This window comes from Apostichopus japonicus, chromosome 21, assembly GCF_037975245.1.
Source record: "Apostichopus japonicus isolate 1M-3 chromosome 21, ASM3797524v1, whole genome shotgun sequence".
Lineage (NCBI taxonomy): Eukaryota > Metazoa > Echinodermata > Holothuroidea > Aspidochirotida > Stichopodidae > Apostichopus > Apostichopus japonicus.
The window spans coordinates 615,854-628,489 of NC_092581.1; the positions used below are offsets into that span (position 1 = coordinate 615,854).

The 12,636-nt window shown below is 40.4% G+C and overlaps 1 protein-coding gene across 9 annotated transcripts in view; it reads left to right on the forward strand.

Moving 5' to 3' along the window:
- The window catches only part of LOC139962700 (uncharacterized), a 110,089-nt gene extending 103,880 nt beyond the window's left edge, over window positions 1-6,209 (forward strand). For all 9 annotated transcript variants that reach the window (XM_071962896.1, XM_071962897.1, XM_071962898.1 and 6 more), the window contains 3 exons: window positions 419-1,512; window positions 3,365-3,600; window positions 4,891-6,209. In XM_071962896.1, coding sequence (XP_071818997.1) covers window positions 419-1,512; window positions 3,365-3,600; window positions 4,891-5,052 — 1,492 coding nt within the window. In that variant the 3' untranslated portion in view covers window positions 5,053-6,209. The remainder of the gene's footprint in view (window positions 1-418; window positions 1,513-3,364; window positions 3,601-4,890) is intronic.
- Window positions 6,210-12,636: the final 6,427 nt, after the last annotated feature.

Consider the following 12,636-nt stretch of genomic DNA (forward strand, 5'->3'; position numbering starts at 1 on the left):
AAGAAGTCCCAAAATACCAGCAACTTTGTTAAGCAATAACCTTCAGCACAAGAATATCCCTTTCATGTAGCGGTAATGGCGTTTACATACCAGAATTGATTTTGAACATTTCGCCTTCCCTATAGCCTATTAGAAGATATTCGTAAGTGAAAGGTCCGGTCGCGAATCAAGTCGATTGGGCTAAATGTTTAATAGCTTAGAACTCGTTCCGTTGCAAAGAAATGTATGTATTTTATATGTTTTTGTTAATTTAAAAACTATGACATTTCCGAAGCAATTTTGCTTTTTTCCTATAAGATGTGACAAAACTTACGACATAACATTGCCTACATCACAGGCATGTCATTGGCAAACTTCTGACTTCATATGATCACACCCCAATCAACGTTGATGTTAATTTAATTGATTTTTTTTTTAGATATTCCGACAGATTTTTCTTCTGTTGCCTGGCTAAATTTGTCACTGAAGTTGAGACATGTACCCCGGATGCTGGTCAATTTTCAAGCTGTCAGGACCTCATGAAGAATAAGTTCTTACGGGTCAGCTTGTGGATTCTTGGATTGGCAGCCGTCCTCGGTAATGGAGGTGTCATCTTTTGGCGGATATATCGGAAGGAGATTATTCCCACGAATAATCGTAATCCAGCCCAATCCATACTCATATCAAATCTGGCCATTGCTGACTTTCTGTTGGGAGTGTACATGTTAATCATCGGTGTCGCTGACATCAGTTTCCGTTCTGTGTATTATCAATATTCGGAAACGTGGCAGACTAGCGCACTATGTAAATTTGCAGGGTTTCTGTCTGTTCTGGGCAGTGAAGGATCTGTGATGCTTTTGGCTGTGATTACTGCAGACCGTTTTCAAGGAATCGTGTTTCCGTTTAGCTCAAAGAAACTAAGATTTAAGTCAACGCTGGTAGTTTCTGGGGTAGTTTGGTTTCTTGCATTTTCCTTCAGTGCAATACCATTGATACCTTTTGATTACTTTGGAGTGAGTTACTATGGAAGATCCAGTGTCTGTCTCGCACTACCCCTCACCAACGATTTCTTACCTGGTTGGCTGTACTCTGTGCTGATCTTTTTGCTCTTCAACTTTATCTGTTTTCTGTTGATGATTTTGTGTTATATCGTCATATACATAAAAGCGAGTCGTTCTGTAGCTTTTCAGGGATCAATGAAGAGCAAACGGCAGAGCAAAAAAGTTGAAGAACAGCTACAAGTGGCTTCTAAAATGGTGTTCCTCGTCGCCACAGACATGGCTTGTTGGTTACCAATCATCATTATGGGATTTCTATCTGTGATTGGTGCTGTTGAAATTCCTGATGTCATATATGCATGGACTGCAGTATTCATCATGCCAGTTAATTCGGCGCTGAATCCATATTTATACACCGTGTTTGTCAACGCATCCCGAAGAAAGTCAGTCAATACATCTGTTAAATCAATTAGCCAGGGCTATAATGAAACAGAGGTCATCTCTTCTATTCAGCTTCTTGAATCAACAAAAAAAGGTATTATGTTGTTCTCAGAGTCAGTGGCGTAGCTAGGGTGGGGGGCAAGGGGGGCACGTGCCCCAGGCGCCGGGTTTGGGGGGCGCCGAAATGGGAGAATGAGAGTAATAAAAATAAGCACTTTTTAGATAAACAGGACGAAATTGATATTTGTCGTCAGGCATGAATATTTTCCAGTAATAAGAATCTGAATGTAGTTGTTTTCATTGGCAAATTTATAGACCATGATTTCTTTTCAGTCCATTTCGACCGTTTTCTCTTTTTTTTATCCTGTTCTGTAATGACTACATGTCACAGAAATTTCGGGTATTTCAGTATACAGTTCCAAGGCAGTAGATTTCGAAAGGTGGAAAATATATACCACGACGTTGAGCGAAACTATCTGCTTTGGCACTCCTTAGTATTGAGCGCAATGAAGCAGACAACATTAAGTTTGATCATGGGCGCAGATCCTGGTGGGGACAGCGGGATGCGTCCCCACCAACTTTTTCAGTGGTGGGGACACGGTATTCCGTGTCCCCACCAATTTGTCTTGACCAAATGCTGCATTTCAAATTCCCCTGTATTGAACTTTGGCGCAGTTTGATCCAGCATTGTGCAAATGACATGCAGCAGTTCTCATTTATTATATTTATCCACAGTTTTAAATATTGGACGGAAATCTCATTTGCGTCAGTCTATAATTTTTTCTGGGAGAGGACCCCAGACCCATCGTATACAAAAGTCTACTTGGATTATTTGTCCCTGCAGATGCCCATGTATTTCCCCAAACTAAATTTCTTAGCCATGAGATCTAACATTTAAAGAGGTTTGGGAGCATCATTGGGTGTGGAAAGTGTAATTTCCGGCAATCTGGGAGGTATATTTGCCATAAAAAAATCTTGTACGCTACGCGCGAAACCATGGTAGCGCTCGGCTAAGATAGTATCAGAGAACACACACACGTCTTCACCACTATCCAAGACAGATCTGCGCCCATGACTTATTATTAACATATTTACTGACGCAAAAGCACACAAAATGCAGTTGCGAGTTTAAACAATGTTACAAATCCAGCAACAAACAAGATGCTGCTATAAGATCAATTTGGAGGATAAGAATACTAAGCAGTATGCGATAAATACAACAGCCATACAACTTATAATAATGGTAAAGTTGTATACAAAGTTGTAAACATCGTAATGCAGTTTCAGAAGTAAGAAAGTTCATATTATCTATGAAAAAATACCAATAGTTATTCAGGTTTAAATAATGTTATTTAGACAGTTTACTTATTTTAACAGTGCATGGTACGGTACGGATATGCTTAAAGCCTATACAACCAATATCAATTTATTTCACAATATTATAATTATTATTGGGGCCCAATTTTCTACTCTTGCACCCGTGCGCTAAAACCTCTAGCTACGGCTCTTCTCAGAGTACATTTAACTCCACAAGGTAGTGGATTAAAATGGATATGATGAAGTCAGAAGAGTAGTCGGGTGTGCACAGTGGTGGGCTCTTAGTTTGAGGTTAAATGTATGTTGTCTCAATCGCAGTCTTTTGTGTTAGCTCTTAATTAATTGTGGGAGTGTGAGAGGGCCCTGGGAAGGTCTATCATTAGCGACTGTGTAATTGTTTTGAATGAACTTAATGATGGTTGTTTCCATCTTCAGCCCTTATAGCTCAGAGAGTATTACCAACACAAACATGTTCACATATAATGATATGAAATAGTGGATAACTTTATTTGAAATGAACATGGTCTGTTCTCGATCTTCATTAAAGTAAAATCCTTGCATGGTATTGTGGTTCTTTATATTACTAACCTGTTTTTTCTCCCTTTTTTTTCCACATTCAATTTAATCAGAAGATCTGATGAAGAGCGTATGCAGTGACTTCAAAAGACGCAGAATCATCCTTGCAATGACAACGTCAGGGATTGAAAAATATTCCTTAGCCAATCTCAGAAAAAGAGAGTCTTTCATTCTGACTGAAAATAATCGCATGGATTTCACAGACGACATAAAAAAAGCAGTGATGTTTTTACATGAAAAAGGAGTCTGTCACGGAGAACTGAGTGAAGATTACGTCATAATTGATGAGGTTTGTATCGTCTTGATTTTAAGGACGACTTTCTGCATAAAATTAGACTTTTTTATTTTGTAATAGACTGTGAGATTGAAGTTAATAACTTTCACCATTACAACACGGTAATAATGTAACAGTACACGATCATCATAATATAATAGTACACGCAATGATAACAGGTTTTGGATCCACGAAAGTAATTTCACTTTAATATTGAAAATTAGGGAGCGCTGAGGTTTAACGTTACAATGTTTGCACCGACGACGTGTGGTGTCCAGAGAAATTCTTATGACAATCATTATGTTTAAGCCAGAGTCACCTAGTATACATTACAGGGAATAAGGACAATTTTGAGACCATTTGTGATAACCTGTTGACCCACCCCTTTAGCCAATTTTGTGACCATTTGATAATATGCTGTTGATCCTTTGAAGCTTAGTGTGAAAATTGATAAGGGCCAAATTGAGTGTGTTTAAATCACCCACTGGCAATTCGAGAAATCAACTCTTTGAAGCAGATTTGATTTCCTGTCTAGCTATGTATTGTTGAAGATTTTGCCCCTTCACTAAACTAAATTGAGCTGAACTGACCTCTATCAATATCATTAGGGTTCTTGTAACTCCCAAACTTGGATCTACATTCCAAGTGTGAAGTTCAACAAGGATGTGCTTTTTGAGTTATCACAAGGTTTTTAGAGTTTGACATATGTTGACCACAAATGACCTGTAAACATCACCAGCTTCAACAGGGTTCTTGTACTCATAAAGCTGGATCTACATATCAAGTATGCAGTTAATCCACCATGAACTTTTGAGTTACCGTGTTTACAAGCAGGTATCACAGACACACACAGGTCTGTTTTATATCCAGACTGAGGATCCATTGTTGTTTCGGTTGTTTAAAGACACGTACCTACCGTTAAGAATATCCCTAAACAATGTAATTCTTCTGAGGACGTGCCGGTGATCCTTTTGAAATGCCGACTTGGAGTTCCTTTTTTCAAACCAAGTGCACACAAACACGCCATCACCTTCGCATAAATTCCTCCTGCCAGCTCCGTCAAGTATTATAAAAAATATTGTAATACTTTACAGGTGGTAGGTCATCTAACACGTCCTCAGACGAGCCTACGATACACACTTTCGTTTATCACTATGTGCTACATTGAGTTTTATTGATAACGAAAGGTTGTACAGATTTACATAACTTAAAGCATATCACAAAGACATTACTACAGAAACATAGGCTAAAACAATCGACCATTGCACATGAAAAATATTTTTATACCGTTCTCTTTGTTTTCAGTTTCCGAATGGTGAAAAGAGGGCGTTCCTGCTCCTACCGTTTAATTTGTTAATGATGTCACGACTAATAGGGGAAGACAACCCAGAACAGAAGCCATCTACAAAAGAGGATGACTTAGAAAAATTGGAGGAACTAGTCAGACACTTTGAAGATTTGCAATAAAACGACCAGATGCTATGAAATATGAAAATATGTTATCAATTTTGGCTCACATATTAGCATGCTTGTTTCTTTAAAAACTTTGAAAGACACTCTCATGAAAAATGTTAACCTTCCAAACTAGTTTCAGACATCGAGGTAGGTTACAATTTTAGAGGTGAATTTGAAAGAAAATGTTCCGAGCCTGGCAGTAGAATGCTTGTTGAAGTTTCAACATATATGAGCACATACGGTAAAAAACAAGTTTCTGACGGACTTAAAGCCGTGGAATTTGACGGGGCGATAGTTTATTTTCGAAAGTATATTTCGTGTAAATTGTCATGCTACGAATTAATAAGTCTTTCATTGGAAGGAATTCGAGTAACATTAAGCGAAGCCATTAAAATATGAATGGAGGGGGGGGGGGTGCATGTCGCGTTTACATGCAAACACATTTTTAAACAAATACATAAAAACGAGAAAATTGATCGGCATGGGAAGGGAAATATACCAAAAGTGAAATTCAAATCAAAATTTGGGAATAATATATATTTTTGTGACCATATAAATTTAAAATGCTTCATGTGGACATATCTCTTTAAATGAAAGGATTTTTATAAACAAACCAAACTAAGATATACACATTTACAGGAGGAACATTGTGTTAATGATAATTCATTGATCCGGGTATGGACATGTATGCATTGATATAGGTAAATCAAAAGAGTTTGATGTGTCCACGAACTTGCTCATTAGAGAAGGCGATTGCCTTTACTCTATTAAAGAAGAATACAACGCTATTTCTTATTACTTAATAACTTTTGATTGTCAAATTTATCAAATTGTTAAATTGATGAAATTTGCTAAATAAATTGCAAACTGCCATTTTATGATTTTTATTAAAAAGATCTTAATGTTTACATATAGGTTTTCAACTATTGGAGATTCAAGCCAATTACTGGGGGGGGGGGGGCAACCCCACACCCCATGTAGCTACATCCCTGACCGTTAAGTTATGTCACCGTCACTTCGGTGTCTGAAATTCAAACCTCAACTAGAACTAAATAGTATTTTGAGATTTTCTTCTGTATGCTTTATTTTGTGCTCTTTTAAACCAAAAGAACTGATATAAGATAAATGTTAGTCTATATGTGTTTCCATTAAAGATAATTGGAGCTTAATACTGTTATTATTATACTATTTTATTATGCAAACATTTAAAATAAGTGATCAACATTTACTCCTTATAATAATGATACATCAAATTGGATTACATTGTTACTATATTTGACCGGTGTTCTCAAGTAACTACAGCAATGTTTACCATGCAGCTGGATTCATCCACTACGTTGAGGTTGCTGTAGCCCTGTTATAAGGGCCGTACTGCTGTAGACATTTCTCTCAGAAGCTGCTTAATACTCGCCTCTACCAAACCTCCTCTCCACTCTTTGATGTTATCAAGCCAACCTTGCTTCATTCTTCCTTGCCTTCCTCTTGCGCACACCTCTCTCAATAGTTGCCCAAACTAAGCTGTTGCCTCTTCTCTTCCAGTGATCATACTTTCTCAACTTCCTCTTCTTCATTCTTCAAACATTCCTTTCTCTATAGTTATACCAACTCTCTTCCTAATCGACGAGTTTGTACACCTCTCTTTCCTGCTGACTCTCATAACTCTTCTCCAAAGCCACAGCTCAAAAACCTCAATTGCCTTCTCCTTTGTCTTTCCAGGGTCCAGCTTTCACAGTCGAGTATAACAACAATCCAAATCATACCCTTTGCGAGCTTCACTTTCAGCTTCAAGCATATGTCCTCAGACTTCCATTCATCTGATAAAGTCCAGCTTTCACAGCCAAATAAAACACTCCAAATCATACCCTTTGCGAGCTTCACTTTCAGCTTCAAGCCTATGTCCTCAGACTTCCATCTGATCAATTTGTAACTATGCTCTTGGCTTGTCTTGATGTCTGTGATTCTCTCTCCTTCATCACTTATGTACGATCACAGAAACTTAAATTTCCTCAGATTTTCAAGCTCATCATCCTGAATGTTCACATTTCCCTTTCCATTCATGGTGGATGTCTTTGAGTGGTTAAGACGAAGACCCATATTTAGGCCTTCTTGTTTGAGGTGTAATTTAAGTTAAGCCACTGTTTTATACTTTCAATTAAGATAATTAATCACAGTTGAATATTTAGGAATTCAATTACTGCTGCATGTAAGTTACAATTATACGATAATTATGTATATTGCATGTTTCTTCTCATTTGAAAGTACAAACACCTTGTTTTTTCTTGAGAGGCTGCACGGACCTTAAAAGTGGAAGTTCTGGTTTTTGAAGTTGGCCTATGAGCAATTTTATGTTGTCTAGGCCAGCAACGGTTGGGTAAAATAGGGTTCGTTAACAGGCGCGTATCCAGGATTTTCAAACCCGGGGGGCGCGAATTACTATCTAAGCGGAGCGCCACCATCGGTTGGCGCGCAGTGTACAAGAAAATTTCTTATTTTGATACCCCCCAGATCACCGGAAACGGCACTTCTCGGGCTTGAAATGACCAACCAGATGTACACTTTTGGCCTGAGAACCAAGTATTTCCTAAAAGTTTTTTTTTTCCATCCATAACCTTTTTGAAGATTGTCAACCCGGCACACATCATGTTCGACCTGATCGCATATCCTGTGGGTCTTTGCTTTTGTAGGTGATTCTACGTCGCGGCCCTCTATGATACCCGTCAGCCCCACTTTTCAAGGTTTTAAGCCCCATATTTGTTCAGAATTTGAAACTTCACATTTCTCGTGAATAAACTCACTTCAAAACATACCCATAATGTTGTACAAAATTTCATCTATGGACAACCAATAAAGAAAAACTTCCTTCAACCCCTAACAGACCGGTCAAAATTGCACGAGTAGAGGGAAGTGTGATGCAGAATGTTGGTCAGAAATTTTCTAAAATTCAGACACAGTTAATTTATTGGTGTAGAAATATTAAATCCTCTTATAACGGCTATTGTAAAACTTGGTTGAAGGAAATGAAAAAATAGCAGATATATCCGAAACCGAACACTACACACATAGGCGTAGGAGGCGCGGCGGCAGTGGCGGAGCTAGGGGTATTGGCAGTGGCGTAGCTAGGATTTTTTGAGTGGGGGGCCATGGGGCCCCCCATGGGGTTCGTTCTTGTGGGGGGGGGGCCGGAGGTTACTATCTGAGCGGAGCGCCACCTTGGTTGGCGCGGAGCGTACAGAGAAAATTTGAGATTTCAGCATCCCCAGATCGCAGGAGATGGCACCTGTGAGGCAAAATAGCAACCAAAAAGATGTGCAAATTTGGTGACAGAAATGCAAAAAAAAATTTTCTCTTTCATGCTGACTGGCCTTGCCAACTCAGCCAGACTTTTAACTTGAGGGAAGTTGGCATCATAGGCGTACGGGACCATTTCAGTTTGGGGGGCAGAACTTTTTGTGCCTGAAAGTTCCCGTGACACTATCTAAGCGGAGCGCCACCATCGGTTGGCGCGTAGCGTACAAGAAAATTTTTGGCACACAATGCCTCTCAGGTTGCCGGAAACGGCACTTCTGAGGCCTTGCAAGTTGCATCTAAACATTCTTTATTTTATAATCTCACGTTTTAGAAATTTACACTTCCCCAAAAATTTGGTAAATTAGAAGAAGAAAAAATGGTAACATCACTTTGAAGGGGAAAAATGGGACAGTATATTTTTTAAGCTCCTATATTTAGTTACCTTATTTATTATTTTAACACAGTACTCAGCTACCTCCAGAAAAACATACATTGTTCAACGACACGTAGGCGGGATAATGTCGCTGTGTCGGGTGAGACTGCAATTTGTCTCACAAAAAAGTATAAAATATAACAAAGAATATGATAAACCTGTACTTCTAGGCTTGTAGGCACTCCCCCCCCCCACCATCCATGAAAAAGAAAATGTTTCTTTTATACACTCATGTCGGGGATATCCAGGTCAAGGGCGGCGGAAGCACTTTTAATCTGGGGGGGGGGGGCACCGACATCAAAGGGCACTTTGCAGAAATTCGATTGGAATGATGCAGCCTTATATTCAGTACCCTTTATAACTCTTATTGTATTATCTTAGTTGTGTATACACATCACTCCAACAACGCCCCCCCCCCCCCCATCAAGGAAAATATGCATACTAGCACTGCAATATCCAATGCGCAAATTGGGAAACAAGGAACAAGTTTTCTTTTGAGACAAAATGAGGTGAAATCATGCTGGTTGCTAATGTAGGAATCTTCCGAATTAAGAGTTTTTTTCTTGTTAATATCTTAACAAATTTTTTCCATTCGAAAATGTTTTGAGTTTGACTCACAGAAATTCGTTAAAAGTCACGGGCTTAGCCAGGATTTGCAAAGTTGTATGCACGACTATCTGAGCGGAGCGCCACCATCGGTTGGCGCGGAGCGTACTAGCAAATTTTTGGTTTTACAAACCCCTCAGATGGCCGGAAACGGCCCTTCCCGAGTGTTCATTCTGGTTCCCTGGCCTCTTGCTAACTTGAGGCACCTCAATTTTTATGTAGAAAAAAAGGCACATTTTTAACCTGAGGAAAAGTGGGGGAGGGGCACGCGCCCCCTTTTCCCCCCGGAGTATATATACTGTATATATATATATATATATATATATATATATATATATATATATATATATTTCCAGAGGACAAGAAATTCGGGCAAAAGTCCTGAAAAATTCGGGCAGCCTAAGAGGAGAAAAAAAAAATTCTCCTCTTAGGCTGCCCGAATTTTTCAGGACTTTTGCCCGAATTTCTTGTCCTTAGGAAATTTGGGGGCAGTCTGCCCCCCCCCCCCCCCCCACGCCTCGTACGCCTATGGTTGGCATCATTTGTCGTTTCAAGGTGTCAAGGCCTTTTTTCCAACTCAAACCCCTGTGGGCTACCGGTAGGTTTGCAGGATATGCCCACATGTGGACTTGTGGATGGAAGACTAACACGCATCGATGTTTCGGTAATGGTCCACATTGGTGGCTCGGTGCTAATTAGGCCATTTATTGGGTTTCTTGAGGCAGCTGTCATCAGAATCTGGGTTTTTGTGCCAATCGATGACCGATTACATGTATTGGTAGATATCGATATCGCGCAGCACAACAAGGTTCGTGGTGTATGGTCGCAATCGTCGCATCGACCATTGCCATGCCATGCTGTGTGACCATTCTCATGATTACTACAGTTATTGTATTATTCTTATTCTGCCAGATGCAGACGAGAAAATTGTGTAACTCTATTTCCCAAATTATTGAACAAAAAATATTAGTGAATGGCACTGATGAGTTTTTTTTTTTTTTTTTTTTTTACAACATTCCCAGTGGGGGGCCAGTGGGGGGCCAGTGGGGGGCCAGCCGATTTCATGGGGGGGCCTCGGCCCCCCAGGCCCCCCCCCCCCCCGTAGCTACGCCACTGGGTATTGGTCAGGAGGGGCGAGAATGGTCTGTAGGGACGCTTTCGACACTATCTAAGCGGAGCGCCACCACCGGTTGGCGCGTAGCGTAGAGAAAATTTTTGAGTAAAGATACTCCCTAGATCGCCGGAAATGACCCTTTCCGGGCCTGGCTAATTTGCAGATAAACGAAGAATAAGGTGTCATCGCCAAATTACACCAACAAAATGTGAGAAATGTCAATAAGTAGATGAGAGCGCAATAAAAAAGTCAATAATCTAGAATAAGTAAAAAGTGGTAAAGAGCTGAAAAAGGCTCCAGCAGTCCATTTGAGTCCGTCGGGGGGGGGGGGGGCATCCGCCCCTGACCGTATGGACGCTCCGCCAGGCTGCGCGGCGGGGGTGCAGCCCCTAATTCGCCATTACTAATGTAAAAGAGAATTTTGACATAATTGGACCTCCATGCTTTTTATACATCTACATGAGACATGTCGTTGTTTACATTAGCATCCCGCGGTATACTGCGCAATTTGAACGGACCGTACGGTACATGATGGCATGCGATGTAATAACCGATGCTTGCTTATATGATATTGACATGAACACGTTGAACGCGCGCTTCGCGCGCGAAAATTTTTGGTTATTTTTTCAGGCAAGTCGGACAGTTTTGAGGCTTTTCATCCTGGAACGCCATTTTCATGCTCACAGATATGATGTGATATCTGCTGTTTGCGTTACAAATTCGAACAGGCGCGTAGCGAGGAATTTGCCAAGGGAGGGGCGAAGCCTGTAGGCAAACTATCTATAAGCGTAGAGCCACCATAGGTTGGCGCGAAGCGTTCAAGAAAATTTTGGCCGAAAATGCCTCCCAGATCGCTGGAAATGGCACTACCCAGGAACATTTGTTAGCGCGAAGCGTACAAGCAAATTTTGGCCGAAAATGTCTTCCAGATCGCTGGAAATGACACTTCCCAGGCCTTGTAAGTTGCATCTAAGCACTTTCTATTTTGAAATTACTTAGCGATATCATTTAAAAAAATGCTGAATGGGGGGGGGGCGGGCGGTCGCCCCCATCCCAAAAATCGTCATGTTCCCCGACGACACGGTCGAGTTCGAGACCAGCCACAGTTGGTTTCATAGCACAATTCTACACACGCGTTATGATAGACCATATATAGTATATATATAGATCATTAGTGAGAGAGGAAAATGGAAACCTCAAAAAATGGAGTTGTCGGTGTAAGGGGTAGGGTGAGTCACACTTTTACGAAATCATTGATCCGTCACTGGCTACCCTTCAGCGCTGTAATGATGTCACTGTTCCTCTTTCTCTTCGCGTTTTTCTTTTACTCCCTCCTTTTCTCTCTTTCTTCTTTTTCTTTTCCCTTCCTTCCTCTCCTCCTCTTCTTTTTCCCCCTCTTTTTCCCTTTTTTCTTCCCTTTTTTTTTCTCTCCTCTTTTTCTTACCCGGGGGGCGCGCGCCCCCAACGCCCCCCCCTGGATACGCACCTGGTTAACACAACAACGTGAAGAATACCAGTCAGAAATACCAATACTCTAAAGATGGCAAAGCAGTTATAATTCGTAAAGAATAGAACAATTTAAAGAGTTTTGAGACAATCTGCAGCTAAATGACAAGATAAAGAATGCGGCAATATACAAAGTCGCGCTAATCGAGTAGCGGTTCAAAGTATACAGCAGTAAGGTACTGTATAGGTGTAGGACTCGCGCACACCTAGCTACTGAATATAGTATATGCCTAGTAATATAGGAGCCATAATGTAACCGAAGCCAAGCTATCTTCGTAGGTGTGTTTGCAGATTTTTTATTTGTATCAGTTTGAGACACTACAGTAGGCATAGCTGCTTATTTATGATCTGCGACATGTTTTCATTTGTTCAACACTTACTTCTGCTAGAAAAGGTTTAAATTTCATACTGCAAAGAAACATAACTTTCCAATTTGTAATTACGGAGCACCATGTATCTGCCAAAGTGCCTAACCTTTGTTCATAGAAAGCATTGATGTTGCAGATCTGTACATTGGAGACTCGAACAACAATCATAGGCCTAGTGGCGAGTGAAAATTTGGCGAGTAGATTTTTAGTCACAATAGCAATATTTGTCGATGCCTGAAAATCTTGAAGGGTATGGTATACATCATGGATACTTTTCATAC